This window comes from Harpia harpyja, chromosome 7 (assembly GCF_026419915.1).
Source record: "Harpia harpyja isolate bHarHar1 chromosome 7, bHarHar1 primary haplotype, whole genome shotgun sequence".
NCBI classification, from domain to species: Eukaryota; Metazoa; Chordata; class Aves; order Accipitriformes; family Accipitridae; genus Harpia; species Harpia harpyja.
The window spans coordinates 26,295,813-26,311,530 of NC_068946.1; the positions used below are offsets into that span (position 1 = coordinate 26,295,813).

Genomic DNA, 15,718 nt, shown 5'->3' on the forward strand with positions numbered 1-15,718 from the left:
AAAGAGTTTCTTCTTCACTTTTAGTTGCACTAAAATCCTTGTATTTGCAGCCAGTGTAATAGCTACTTTCTTAAGGTCAAAAGCCACCTATGTACATATTGTTAAATTTGCGCTGAAATGCATGGAACTAAATAGAAGGGTGATCAGGATCCCTCAGGGGCCAGCAGCTGCACCCTTGTGGTTTCTGAGCAAGTCACACAGGCTGTTCGAAAGCAGTTTGAAATGCTGAAGTGAGTCCAAAATGCACCCGTTTCATATTGCTCTCTCTTGTGTTGTAATCTCCTTTCTTTTGTCCTTGTCTGGCTTGTTCATTTTGGTTTCTTCCCTATCAAATTAATGGTACTGTAGTCATTTCACCAATACCTTCAGACAGCTCATAGCTTAGAAGGATCATAGTCAGGTGTCTGCTGACAGTCTCTTATGCTTTCTTCCCCATGAGGATCATGAGGTTGAAGCTTTGCTTATACTAACTCACAGTCTGTGAGATTAGGTCTTTAAGAGCCATAAAATCCTGGCTGCCTGGAAGGGACTTCAGGGACGATGTAGTGTAGCTGGTGTTTCTCCATAATGTGTCCCATGCTAGAAGATGATAGGGGAGAACATGTGGCTATTACCTTTAGTTCAGGTCTGCTTATTTCTTGCCATTATTCCATCTTTCTTTTTCTGAGAAGTCTTCAGTCGTTGCTTCTTTGTGTGATGGTTTCCCACAGAGAATCAAGACCTGCTAGAGGAAATGAAGCACAGACCCTGGAAAGCCAAATTGCCTCATCATGGAGGGCCTTAGGGAGTGTTTCACTTAATTACGAGTTAGTTCAGGGTCTCTCCCTCTCAATATCTTGAAGGGGAAAAGGCCCCCAATAAACCAGATTACTTCAAAATGATGACCAGAACAAACTCTCCAACTCTCCTTTTAGAGTCCTTGGCAACACAGGATCTGAAGGACTTACAGCTACCCTTTCTGCGCACACCCTTGTAAAGAAGGGGCATGAATGCACCGAAAGGATACTTAATGTTGCCTTGTCATGCCATTGCTTTTGCAGAGACTTGGGTAAAACCAGATACAAATCAGATACTGATCTCTTTCCTACTTTTTATAATTGTTTTTCATGTAGGGTGATTTTTAGTGAATCCTTCAAACTTCCTGTTTATATCTCAAGGGAGGTTTTTTTCTTCTTTCAGCCAAAGAATCCATTGAGGTTCACTTTATTTAAACGATTTCGAGTGGCAAGCTGTTATAAAAAGACAAACCACCACTCATTTCAAAGATGGCAGCTCAGCAGATTTCAAAGCAAGTGGAAAAAAAACCTTGATTTTTCCAGTGTATAAACATAAAGTCATTCAGACTCAACAATAAGGCTTCATATCTTTCTTAATCTTATAACTCCCGGTTTTCTACCTTAATGTTTTCTTGCAGACAAAGAACAAGAACACCAGAGAGTATCTGTGGAATTAAACCCAAAGACTATGAATGGAGTAGAACAGCATGAGTCTCTTCAGCCATCAGTTCAACTCCAGTGTAACCTAGGCAGGCCAAAGTCAAAATCTTCCTCAGTTAAATCATCCAATGCTCCACCCCAACGTGAAACAAAGACAGATGATTCAGTCAAAAAAAGAGGTAAATTGGATCCCTGGTTGCTGTGTGCTGAGGTGATCAGACAGCTGAGGCGTCTAGGGAAAAAAAAAAAAAGCACATACGTGAAGAACAGATATATTGGAAAGTGAGAGCAGAATCATGTTCAGCACAACAAAAAGAGTAGAACAATTTATGGCCTATTTAACATTATATTAAATGAAACTTAAATAATTTGGATTAGTAGTGCTGATTTAATATTTATTTGATTTGGGGAATGAATTTGAGCAAACACGTTTAGAAACTGAAGAGCACCATGGAAGGACTATGGAAAAGTTGGATTTATGGACTTCAGCAGGAGTAGGATAGCCACTTCATCCTAATCTGGACACATAACGTTGAACTATTCCTGCTCCCTCATTCAGAAAAGCCAAAACCAGCTTTCTGACTTTTGTGTAACTTTTGTTTTCTATTTTAGGGCCGAATATTGAAAAATCAGTAAAAGACCTGCAGCGTTGCACTGTTTCTCTAACCAGATATCGTATGATGATCAAAGAGGAAGTGGATAATTCAGTGAAGAAGATCAAAGCTGCTTTTGCAGAATTACACAGCTGGTAGGTAAATCAGTTTGAGAGATCCATCAGCACCATGTGAGAAAAGAGGGGCTAATTAGGCCACTGGCATTGGTGGGGAGGGGTCATTTACACCCTGTTTGTTTGCAGCATTTGGTTTCATAAAAAAAATATGTGGTGCCATTAAGTAACTTAGCAGCCAGGAAGTAATATATGCATAAGTGTATGCTTACATACATACATAAAGATAAAGGAGGACAAAACTACAATTCTTTGAAAAAAATCTCACTATGGCTTTTTCCCCCTCCCCAAGTGATCTATCTTGACCTAATTCTTTTGTGTAAAGTTCAGTGGCAGCATATCTGAGCAAATGAAAGCTTTCACAAAAAACCTGTTTATGGGGTTTTCTGAAGTCTCTTTTACCTTCTTTAAATCTCTTCTTTCTACACTTCTTTGATCTTACTTTCTTTGGCAGCCAGTCCTTTATTGTCTCTTCATTTCCCATCATCTTTGCTTCTTACCCACCGGTTTTTTTCTTTCCCTCGTAGTTTCTTTTAACTTTCCCATCCATCACTTCATTTCCATTTCTCATCTCTAGTTCATTCTTTTTCCTCATTCTTTTGTCTCTTCCTTTTTTCTATTTTTTTTCTATTATAATTTTGGTTATGCCTCATCTTCAGCGTATATGTCTACACCCTTTGAAAATTTGTAGCAGAAATAATTGCTGTAGTAGCAAGGTGCATATTTTGTATATATTTGTCATAGAAAAATACCTTCTGGTTTGAGTTTTACTCAGCCTTTTGTTAAGCATAGATGCCATATAAAACCTGTGTATTATACAGCATTGCAGTAAACAGAAAAAATCATATTAAAATGTACAAGATTTAGTTACAAATCACAGAAGAGTACAAAAACCTTTCAGCCAGTATAGGGGTGTTTGCTTATGAACTAAAATGCAGTAATTATATTGTTGGTATAGAAAAATTAAGTAAAGTTCATCAACCCCTTGCACTTTTTTTTGGTAGTTCTCAGAGGTGTTTTTGTATGATTTTAGAAAACTTAAAAAATTTATGGTTTCTGCTAAGAAGACTCTGACCTTTTCTCTGAGTGACCTTATAGTTGGGTCTCATTTGCTGTGTAGTTCTTGAATTTTTTTTGTAACAGTGTTAAAAATAAATAATTTCACATGTCTAATCTTGTTTGCAGGCAGTCACAGTCAATTCACTCTTTAAATGATAGTCACTCTGGTCATGGAACAGGCTTACAACTCTATCATGATCTAAGAACGTGGTGGGAGATGCAATATTAGTAAATTCAGAACTGAAATTCTTCATTTTTCATGTATTCATGTTTTAGCTTGAAAAAACACTAAAGTGTATTGCCTAACGCTAAAACATGTTACTTAATAGGTAAGCTTAATAAGGGAAAAGACAAAGTGATCCCAAAAGAGTATGTAAATCCAAGTAGACTTAAAATGATGAAAAATAGCCTGGAAAACTTTTGAATAGGCTTCATTTAATTTATCTCCTACTAGCTTCAGTGCCTGATGATTGGAGTGGAGGTGGCCAGAAGCTCTAGAATGTTAACAGATTTGTGCTCTGAATATTCAGTCTTCACAAAGCAATTTCATGCACATAGCATAACATTGCAACAAGGACAGTATAATGTCAGGACATGTTTATGGAAATCTCAATGTGGGCTGCATTGCTTTTGGCAGCTCGTAAGCCTAATATTTAGGTTTTTCTTCAAATGAATGAGGGGAAAATTTGGTTTAAACAGTAAAACGCATGACTTGACACCTTTGCTAAAATTAAAAACAGTTTTGGGATATTTCATATGACCTTGTGGCTTAAACTCTGAAAAAGATGGGAAGAGCTGTCTTGAGTGCCTCATTTACAAAAACTTGCTGCCAACTGCTGTAGATTCACTGGATTTGAGTAGAAATCACCAGAACCAGTGATATATATAGCTTCAGACCTCATACAGTCAACACATCTTGTTTCTGGGCTGAACGGTTTAGTATGTGTTATTTACATGGCAATTTCCTTGCTTCGAAGTTGAACAAAGCATCACTAGTGGTAGTGGGAGGATGAGGTAATTAAGTTAGCACCCAGCCTCTTGCATATTTGTCACCCTCCTTGGGCATGGGAATTTCAGTGTGGCACACTCAACTTGTCTGTCAATGGAAAATGAAGCAATTCAGCTAAACTGTTGCTCCCAGAATGCTATGGAGTAACCAAAAGCAGGGGCATGACAATGATATCTAGTCTCCTTTGTGATAGTGATTCTCAAGATTTTTGCAAGTTCTTGGAGTTGCTGCTGGAGAGTGGACTGGTTGAGATGTGCAACAGATAAACATACAACAGCACCTAAGTGCTGTCTGTGGTCAGAACTGCAGGGAATACTTGAATGGGCTCAATACCGTAACCTAGATGGGAGCTTAACTGGTTCCTGTTACACACAGCTGTCACCACCTAAGGGGTTTTAGTGAAGCTAAATGAAGTCAGAAGCTTTAATCTTGCATTGTAGCTGAATGCTGAAGTACATAGTATCTGTTATCTCTCTTGGGTTTGTTTTTGTTTTTCTTCCTTTGGCAGTAGGATAAAAGACCCTTTTTGGGTCCTTTTTGCATTTACTATCAAGGTCAGAATCAAAACTGCATTTCAAGAGTCAGCAATCTTTTGGATTTTCTAATAATTTTCTTTTTTTTTAATCTTTTCATGGTTTTACCAATCACAGAAAGGATGAAGTGCAAAGATAACATCACATATCTTCCTCCTACCTCCAGATAGCCTATGAAACCATTATTATGGAGATAAATGAATAGCACATGTGGCCTAAGATGTCCTGAAAGCTTCAGCAGAAAGATTCACAAGAAATTTTCCTTTTAGCAGCAGAAACTGTCGAGTGATAGCTGCCAGTGGAAGTCCATGTCTCTGTCTGGCTCAGTATTTCACGGCTTGACCTAACCAATGAAGGGAAGCTACTCCTGAACATGCTCAGTCAGTACTGTGCTGCAATTTAAAAGTCACCTGTCTGGCAAAACAGTGCATACCACCCTCCCACAATCTAAAAAACGAGTGGTAGGGAGCAGGTGTACTGTGAACACCTGTAAATGCTTGGAAAAGAAAATGCAATGCTTGCTTCTGGTTTTAACTTTTTAATGAAATGGGGCCAAAAAACAATCCCAGAAAGATGTGTGTTTAAAAACACTGCAGTGGGCTCACTTTCTCTTTCTTAAAGAGCCTCCCAGGAGTTCCTGCCAATGGAAGTAATTCTCTGCAAGCTCAGAACAAGTGATAACGACTTGCTTTTATGCAGTGCTTTTCATACCAGAAGACACGAGAGCATTTTACAGGCCACGGGCTGGAGTAGGCAGGGCACTTTGCCCCACTCTGCAAGATGTCTTTTGCAGTTTCATGTGGATCATGCTTCCACTGTGATCTAGCACTCTTGTCACCCCTGGTCTTGCAGGGCTTTCTATGACATTGCTTTCCCCAGGGCCATGAGACTGCTGGGCAGAGCAAGCTCAAGGGCACTGTTTCTCAGTCTCACGTGTACCTGAAAGTATGAGGAAGATCCTTCTAACAGTACTCCTTGAACCAGCTTTTCTCCTCATTGCATCCAGCTTTGGTGTATGGTTTTCAGGAATACCTTTGTGTAAGTGAGAACATAAGCTGTTCCACTTACTGCTTGGATGTAAAACATGTCAGAGCATAGCCATGTCTCACAGTAGTGTAGGGCAAGGAAAAAAAAGAATACCAAATAGTACTTAAGTTGCAGAGGAAGGTCAGAAAAGCTAGGTGAACTCCCCTTTCACTAGAGTGCGCTTGAGATGTTTGTTGCCAAGGTTAAAACCTGTATGCTGTAGTTGTGTTTTCACTTTTCCACCGGGAGACTGAATAACGATCTTGGGGATAAAAAGAGAGCCTCAGGAAATCTGAGTGAAATGTTCAGAGCACAAAAGGAGCCACAGTTCCCCATAACACCTTTTGCCAGAAAATGATTTTCACATATTGGGCATCCACACAGTCATATGGAGAACTAAAAAGAAACATCTGCTACTTGCCCATATGGTCTGCTTCCAACCACAAATGGAAAATAGTCTGTAGAAAATAGTAAGGGCCAGGTTTAATTACACTGCATGCAGAACTGGACCAAAGACAGACAAGCTTCCTCTATTCTTTGTGTCTCAGACACATTGGTATGTCCAGTGCTTTATAAAAAGCAAGAAAACCAACACAGTTGATGATTTTCTGAGTGAACAAAAAACACTTTGAAAGCTCTACCATAGGCTGGATAAAAAATTGACGTAATGCTGGAAAAATGGAGTTTGGCAATAATAACAATTTAAAAATATATTAAAATACATTCAGAGAACAACTAGAAAGCATGTACTGTATGTTTGGGGAAGATAAAGCAGTTTTTCTATTGTTTTCTAAGTTAAAATTAAAGCAGAGGAGTGGTGAATGGGGGAAGAAGTAATTTAGAACATACTTGGGTCTGTACTAACTCAGTGCTTGGTGATGAGCAATGCTGCCAGTGCTCACAGTTGCAGACCAGTGAGTGAACAGAGTCATCCCCTTTCTGGGACCCCTACCTGGCAAACTGTAAAGATGATGGTTTTCTGTTGCCCATAGCCCAGAATCAGTGGCACCAGATGAAGAGCTGCCTGTTTGTGTTAGCAATGTGGTAGTTTAGAGCATGGGCAGATGGCTGGAAAGGCCAGGACTGGTATTGCTTTACACTGAACAGCATTACTGTGCTGTTTCTCTTTGCATTTCCAGGCAGCCCTCGTTAGCTTTCTGTCTGTGGCTTGTCTGCCAGCCAACCGTTGGTAGTCCTTATGCCTCTAAAGTACAAATTTTCAAATCCTCTTGCAGTTCGTTCTGATGTTTGTTTGCCCATCAGTCATACGTTCCAGTCCATAACCTTGCCAGTGCAGAGAAGGAAAAAATGGTCTCCAAGCACCTCGGTTTCCTCAGGCCCAGCTGGGTTTCCAGGTACCTCCAAAGACCAGTGCTTTTACCAAGGCCCCTGGGCCCTGCCCCTACTGCCTGGGGGGGTCTGGGAGGACCTGATCCAACAGCTCTGGCTTCAGACTGGCTACCTGCCTGCAGAGCTGCAGCACTGGGAGAGGGGCTTGTGCTTGCAGTCTTTTCACAACCTCCAGCAGTTTGGGATTACCCTTGCTGTGTATTAGTGAAGAGAGCAGACAGAGCTCGTGAAGTTGAGGGGGGGGGCAGGTAAGTTTCAATGAGATACATAATGTCATCTACTGGCCCCTTTGTCTTTTACAGATAGTTGCTTCCTCCCCGTATTTTTTACTAAGCTTGTGAAGACAGATTACAGAGGTGAAATCCAAAGGTGGATTACACTGTCTCTTAGCCCATTGTTCATACTTTATGGCCTTGTGTCTCCCCTCTTCCCTCCCAGTCATTTATAGTGTGTTTGTCAGCCTCAGTAAAACACAAGCACATGTGCTTTTTGGGGCCATGCAGGTAGATTGTTGCTTTTGTGCATGTCATTGTGGATGAAAAGTGAATATATCCTTTCCGATCTCATTGTTGTCAGACTAAGGAGAAATCTAACTTATTAAACACATATAGGGTATAATTATCTCCAAAAATTTCAACAGGTGTTAGACCAAAGAGCCAGACTCTTTTCCTTTCTTTGTGGCCACTTTTCAGGGTACTTTTGGGAAAGTTACCTCTCTTCTGCCGCAGGAGCCCAACAACAAGGACCACAGTCTTCTGCCTTGCCAGAGTGTGTTTAGGCTAAAATATATAAAACCAGTAAGATACTCAGGTACCTCAGTATTCAGATCAGAACTGAGACTCAAATAGGAAGTAAATACTTTACAAACTTCTGTAAAAACGTGCAGGAGGCTAACAAGCCAGGATACAACTCATGCTTACAATTGTTAAAACTGCAAAATCCTGAGGTGATGCCTTCATTTCTGAATAAATAAAATTTAGAAGTGTTCTTTCAGGAAGAGGTTTTCCGTGACAGTTTTCAGCTTAAACAAGTTTTTATGATCAGGCAATAAATTTCTAATTGTTTGTAAAGAGATCTTAAAAGAAAAATGCAAATAGACCTTTAATTGTGATGGCTTTACCAGACCCCACTTGGCTAGCTGGCTGCTAAAGGGAACAGTATTAGTGAAGGTAGATAAAGAATAACACAAAATAAACTTGAATAACTAAAAGCCTTTGGGCATTTTTACTTTTACTAGATGATACACTGCAGAGGGAAGGATTTCAGTGAAATTGATTTATTCTGTCTTTTGTTTATCTGCTTATTGTCAGGCTGTATTTGTGGTCAGAATGAAAATTCATGTAATCTGGTTTGCTGTGGAAACATTGAGCATGTGCTAATACAGTGATCAAATAACAACCTTCAAGCACCATTTAAATACTTTTGAGCTAATACTGGAAGAATATAACTTACTGAGACATTGCAAAATATGTAATCTCACAACAGCTTTTCCTGCAGGTTTATTAATACAAAGAAAATGTGAAGTATCATTTCTCCAATTACAAAATAGCATGGCTATTCAGTAATCCTATAAAGCTTGTAATCACCCACTACAGGTGATTGGGCTTTATATTTATATTCTCATCACATCATTCTAGTTCCTTGTGCTGAAAGTTTGACAGGGACAGTTCCGGTTTTTGGATTGAGGTGAGGGATTCTTTTGGGAAATACACAATTGGCTTAGACGTTCTTATCAGTTGTCTTTTCACCCCACCTGTGGGTCAAATATGTTCCTGCTAGAAGGGAAATGTGTACAGGAAATAAAGCATAATATTTTTAAGACCAATGCTGAGTTTATCAGGACTACCCCATGAATTTGCATGTAATCTCAGCTCAGATATAGCAGAGACAGTGACAGTACTAACATCCCTCAAACTTGCTTGAGTTTGTCAGCAGATTGTTAACCAGCGCAACTTCTAAGGAGCTACTGGGGTCTGTTCCGAAGCCCACTGACAGAGCAAATCACTGGAGAATGGTGTGTTGTATTTTTTTTTAAGCCTAAGCTGTCAAACTCCAGCAGCGTCCCATAACTAACTCTCTTCCTCATGAAAAAAGGACTTGAATTGTACCTCAGTGTTCCAGCGTCTCACCTGCTGAACCAGACCCCAGAGGATGCCCATGAAAAAATAGTTCTTTCCCCCTTCCCTGCTGCAGTTGTTCAGAATGCCACAGCTGACTGTCTTCCCTAGTCTCCAAAACAACACTCAAACTATGCACAAAGCTGGCTCAGGAGAGAGTGAAGCTTATTAAACACCTGAAGGAGAAAACTGGCATTTGGGGGAGTTTAACAGGGTTTTGAAAGGACTCATTTGAATTGCACTCTTAACAGTAACCTTTGTGTCATGCAGCTGTAGCTTACCTTTGTGAGTTGTGTCAGTGAGTTTGCCTCTGTGTCAGCTTGGTCTTTTTATTTCCCCATCTCTTCAGGCACAATAGGTTTATCATAATGCCTAGAAGAGGCAGAAGGAAAGAGAAGATTCTGGTCATCTGGAACCCTTGTGATTCTCATCAGTAAAGCTATAAATCAGCCAGCCTGGCAGTCTGAAGCAGCTTTTCTGAAGAGGCACTAATAACTTTAATCATTTTAGTGGGATTTTGAGGTATTGCAGCTGACTGAAAATATCTTTTCTTTTTCACTGTGCAAGCACTAGATTTCATGCAGTAAACTAGAGGAAGATTAATTTGTTTCCACTAATGTCAGAACAAATTCAGACTTTGTTCTGAGTATGAAGCTGTGAAATGAGGCAGCTGTCAGCATAATTTACCCCTATCGTTGCTGTGCTGGCAGCTTACTGCAGTTTGGCATTTGCAGCTCTTTTGCTATTGTATGCTAGTGTGAATTCTGCCAGTCTGCATAAGACCAAGGCATGAGTACTGTCCATTTGACCAGGAATAGGACACTTACTCTCTTGCCTTCAGAACTGATTCAGCAAAATGAATCTTAGAGAGCTGCTATCTCTCCTGCTGCATCTCATGTCTCTACAGCACGAGCACTGCCTGTGTCCTGGCTCCATTTGCATGTCTGCTGCGTTAAGCCTCTGTTTTGCTGTGTTCCTTCAACAAAATTGTCTCCTTCCTGAACCCCACCTCAAAATTTCATCTGGATATTAAAATCAAACAGTGCTGAACCCTGTGCACCAAACTACAGCTATGCACCTGCGGTGAACAATGATACGATGCTGATAGCTACAGTTTGGTACCCAGGTCCTGATCCTGAAAAAGTGAGGGGTAAGAGAAGAACAGAATCAGTCCTTTCAGAAGAGAAATGTGGCAAAGGGAGACAGGAAAGAAAGAGGTAGTAGTGTTACTCTCTTTTGGCTCCAGCATCAGTCATGGAGTATGACTTGCTTGATTCAGATCTGTCCTTGAGCCTGGTCAATGGGAGGGGGAATTTGAGTCCCAGTATTTGCTCCAATGAGTATTATAAATGTATCATAGAAAAACTGAACACCTATAGTAGAACTGACAAATACTACTACAGCAGGGGATCCTACAGACCGATGATTAGGGCATAAATTCAGGTACATTCAGAGAGGGAAGTGTTGGTGCCGAGTTGTGTGCTTGTCACAGGAGTCTCAAATGGTATATGGAATATACTCAAAAGCTGATGTTGGATGGAGAGAGAAGGGATGGCTGAAGCCTGATAGAATGTTAGTGCTGGGAGTATGTCCTGGTTTCAGCTGGGATAGAGTTAACTGTCTTCCTAGTAGCTGGTACGGTGCTATGTTTTGAGTTCAGTATGTGAAGAATGTTGATAACACTGATGTTTTCAGTTGTTGCTAAGTAGCGTTTAGACTAAAGTCAAGGATTTTTCAGCTTCTCATGCCCAGCCAGCAAGAAAGCTGGAGGGGCACAAGAAGTTGGCACAGGACACAGCCAGGGCAGCTGACCCAAAGTGGCCAACGGGGTATTCCATACCATGTGATGTCACATCTAGTATAGGAACTGGGAAGAGGGGTGGGGAATCACCGCTCGGGGACTAGCTGGGTATCGGTCGGTGGGTGGTGAGCAATCGCACTGCGCATCATTTGTACATTCCAATCCTTTCATTATTACTGTTGTCATTTTATTAGTATTATCATTATTAGTTTCTTCTTTTCTGTTCTATTAAACCGTTCTTATCTCAACCCACGGGTTTTGCTTCTTTTCCTGATTTTCTCCCCCATCCCACTGGGTGGAGAGGGAGTGAGTGAGCGGCTGTGTGGTGCTTAGTTGCTGGCTGGGGTTAAACCATGACAGAGTAATTAGAAAAAATTGACAAGGTTATGATCTCTCCAGAACCTCAGCTGAAGAAGCATGTTTATGATTTTAACCCTGATTCCTAACATCTACAGAAGACCCAAGAGAAACAGCATAACTAGAGAGGAAGGAATTAGCAGAATATTTTCCCTGAAGTGTCTTTAGATCTGAATTGCATTCTGTTCCTTGCTCTGCTAGAGCCCATATCTGGTGATATGTGAGCGTGCAGAAATTTCCTATAGCACCCAGTATCTAGTTCTCCACAGCACACCAATGGCTGCAGGCTGTGCCCTGGAGTGTACCAGCTTGATATAACATTTTGGTATCAAGCGGACACTAAGAAGCATTGAGAGAAAATGCATTCCCAGGAGGTATTGCTGAACCGAGATTTGAGAAGTTCTTAATACTGCTAGCACTGTGGTCTGTTCATGATCATCCTATTGAGGCCGAGTAGGGCATTATTCCAGAAAATACACTAAAACCAGTTCAACTTCTCATGAGTTAAGAAGCTGTTCAGCTGAAGTAGGCTCTCTATGCTTCATGTGAAAACAGTGGGATCTTAGCAGGAACAAGAAACAAGATTTGATCCATTAATTTTTCCATAGTGTTCTTGTCCTTTCTCCTTCTATATGTTAGCATTTAGTTTTCTTTCTGTATTCATTTTGTCTTTCGTCTTTTTTTTTTCCAGTCCAGTTTTCCAGCTTTCTCTCTGTCATTTTTGTCTGTTTATAACTTTGCTAAGTTCTTGATGGAGGAGGAGTTGGTCAGTTTTGCACTGAAGTGCTCTATGTGACTAGAAAGGAATCTAGTTGATTCCTACTCCCATTTCCTTAATAATTGACCCTTATGCGAACTAAGAAGAAACGTAGTATTTCCTAGCGCTGGTTGGCCTATGACATTTCTAAAGAAATGTTAACTTCCCCCATTGTTCCATGAAATATGGTAGTTCATGATTTCCAAGCTGAGAAATGTGGCTTTATGCTTCCAGATGAGAATTAGTATGATCCTTTCCTTTTGTTGAGAGAGAGAGTCCGTGTCCTCAGCTGGTATAAGTTAGTACAGCTGCATTGTCTTCAGGGAAGGGCAACCCTATGAAGATCTGTTAAAGAACCTTAGTTTATCACATTAACTAGTCTCATATTGACAAAGGCACCAAACACTTATTCTCTTGTTTTATTCTTTAGTTTTCTCAGTGGTAGTTTGTAGCTACAAGCTAAGTGCTCAGGTGGTTGTTCTCCATCAAATTCATCAGAGTCCTGGCCTCTACTACTACAACATCCAAACACTTTCCTGAAACGTTCATCACAGACGACACTAAAACATTAGGAGTAGAAAACTGTCTAGTAACAAATGAGATATGACTATAAAATATGATAAATATAGGACTGCTATGGCCTTGTTCTCATTCTGGTATTAAAAGTGTTTTTATTTGGCATCAAAATAAAATGTTAGGGGTTAAGCAGTTTAGCAAGGATGTTTTGTTGGAGTGGAGAGAGGACAGTCATGGAATGAACTGGGCCTAAACACAGTTCTGATGAGCTCTACTGTTGTGAGCTTGTTGCCTGAATATTTTTTCCAGCCAAAAGTTTGTTTATATAACCTGTGTAGTACACTAGGGAGGTACTTTTGTAACAGAGACAGCAAAAGCGAACATGTGCAAACTTTTTAAATTAAGGGGAAAGTACTAAAGACCATTAAAATCTCTCTTTTTGTAGAGGGTAGAAACAAGTGATTGCTTACAAGACTCATTTCAGCCACCTGCTGTGAAAGCCAAGGAAGTTTATTATACCATGTAGTTACAAAAGCTAATTGAAAATAGATTAATTCTGAAAAGCTATTGCTATTTAGATTAGCAAGCTGGAATCATCACCTGCCTATTTGGAGTCCAAGCTTAATGCTTATGCCTGGAGAATATTGAGGGCCAACTAGAACAAGTATGTCCTTTCATTGTAAGTGTATGCTTCTTAACTGATTTGCTCTACCGTAAAAAACCCTGCTGTTTTATTTCCTCTGGTGTGTAGGTTACACTAAATCGATCTGGCAGGCCAAAACAATGTTTTTAGTCTTGTTTGTATGTATGAAACAGAAAAACATGTTATGCTGCAATTTTATTGTCTTGCTGCATCCTTTGCCATCAGCCAACCTGCTTCTGTCCCTCTTGTTGGCTGTTGAGAGGCAGTGTAAAGGTAGTAGCCACTCCTCCTCTAAAGGTGGCATAGTTGATGGGTAAAACCCGAGGGTAGGATGCTGCAGAACTTCTGTTGCAAACCTCCTGTGTGAACTGAGTTAATTTATGGGAAGATTTCAAGGAAGGCTGCATGGCACTTGAACATGTTCTACCTGGTAAATTTCTGGTTGAGTCAGCTGTATATCTGCCATGTGTTCCCCACCCTGCCCACTCCCTAATCTTTCCCTGTTTCAGTTAACAACCCATCAGTCCTTCTCTCCTCTGTAAGTCTTCTGTCTTTGATTGCTGCCCACTGAACTCTGTAGGATCTTTCCTGTCTTGCTAAGGGCATTCTAGACAAATGTTTTGTTCTTGAGTTTTCTATAACGTCTTCCTTCTGATGGAAGCTAGTTCACATATAACTCAGTGTCTTCACTGGGTACAAAAGCTTACGTTTAAGGATTATTTTACTGAAAGGGTGAGAATTCCACTCTTCCCTTGAGTGCGTACCTGGATTTATTCCTGGTGTTTGACCTACTTTTTGTGATTTACCCCCAGCTGCTTGAGTTTACTCACTTATGCAAACACAAACATTAACATTGGTGATGTTTATTAAATGTGAACGTGACTAAGAATAATCTAGTGAGGGGAAGATGGAGTGGCACACCAGACCACTATCCATTCTGCAGTGGTGTTATTTCACTGAACAATGTCGCTAGGTTGATGATGTAAACAACTTACAAACCCACTGCTCTCAGTAGACCCACCTGATCAGTTTGCACTTTGACAGCTTAAAAGCACTGTCAGGGATTGTGCACCAGAGATTTCTGAAACGAAAGGCACATGAGACCTTTAGGAAGGCCAGGTAAAAGTGGAACCACACCTTCCCAGTCCTGGAGAGAATGGGGGGCAAGGAAGCTGACCTCTATTATGGAGATACATTAATGCTTATTTACATCACAAACCATTTTCGTCTTTACCATGACATATGTTGCAAGAATATCTCTATTTAAGGAAGAGAAGGACTTCTTTCCACACAGCTTTAACTCTGTTTTATTCTTAATACTGCACTGAGAGCTAAGCTGTATGAACCTGGGTAGTAGCAATGGCATATCTGGCTTAATTAGGAAATAGACTGTTTAGTCATTTGAGGACTGCTGTGCCTAGGCAGTGCCAAAGGGGTAAATCCGGGTGACTTCCACATCTGTGCAGACACATGGACAGGCCAGTGAGATGTTTGTGTAAATCAGCATACGCTGTTTATCACTAATTTTTTCTAGTCAGTTTGCCTAGCTGTTCTTTCAGCTTCCATTTTTTAAGTCTTATTAATTTCAAAACTGCCCATAACTAAAGTCTGAAGTCTTTGTGTAGTTACAGCTTTCGATTTTGATGGAGTTCTAGCATGGATTAAATTGTGGTTTTTTTTTTTCTTTCTTTTTTTCCTTTTTTAGCATCGTAGACAAAGAAGTATCATTAATGGCAGAAATTGATAAAGTTAAAGAAGAAGCCAGTAAGTAAAAAAATACACAGGGAACCTTTGGAATAGTCATGGAAACATTTGTTTTGTTTGGCAGAAAATTACACGGTACATAAATTTGGTTAGTAGCATTCCAGCGTCTTTCATTGTTATATGTATGCAATCAAATAAGTCTTCGATGTTCCAGGACAGTTTCTGTATAGTTTCTATATTATGATTTTGCTTCAAAATTTCAGTATTATGAAATTAAGGTAAACCAAAAGTTGATATGAAGTTAGATTTAAATTATTTATTCCTTGTGCTTACTTATCAGAGCTTTTTAATCACTCCTCCCCCCCCATTATGGTTTGTCAATCACTTTGTTTCCATTTCTTAATCACTGTTTGCTTGCTTATATTACATATATGAGTTAGAATACTGGAAATTACTAGGGGAATAGGTTATTGTGTGGCCTTGCATAGCTTTAAGGGATAGTGATCAAGCTTATGAATTGGAACAATAAAAAATAAAAAACTAGATGTTTACTGGAATCTGTTTTCTTAATAATCTGTAGGAGTTGATCTGATTCCAGGCTTTCATGTCATCTCTGGTTTTTTGTATAGGTAAGGTATATGTATTCTGGTTTGGGAAAAAAAAAAGCAAGATGAGCCATGTAT

At 40.0% G+C, this 15,718-nt stretch overlaps 1 protein-coding gene across 7 annotated transcripts in view; it reads left to right on the top strand.

The window, feature by feature from the left end:
* Positions 1-15,718, top strand: part of SPATS2L (spermatogenesis associated serine rich 2 like) — a 147,205-nt gene that overhangs the window by 120,962 nt on the left and 10,525 nt on the right. For all 7 annotated transcript variants that reach the window (XM_052791566.1, XM_052791567.1, XM_052791564.1 and 4 more), the window contains 3 exons: positions 1,415-1,615; positions 2,049-2,184; positions 15,037-15,095. In XM_052791566.1, coding sequence (XP_052647526.1) covers positions 1,415-1,615; positions 2,049-2,184; positions 15,037-15,095 — 396 coding nt within the window. The remainder of the gene's footprint in view (positions 1-1,414; positions 1,616-2,048; positions 2,185-15,036; positions 15,096-15,718) is intronic.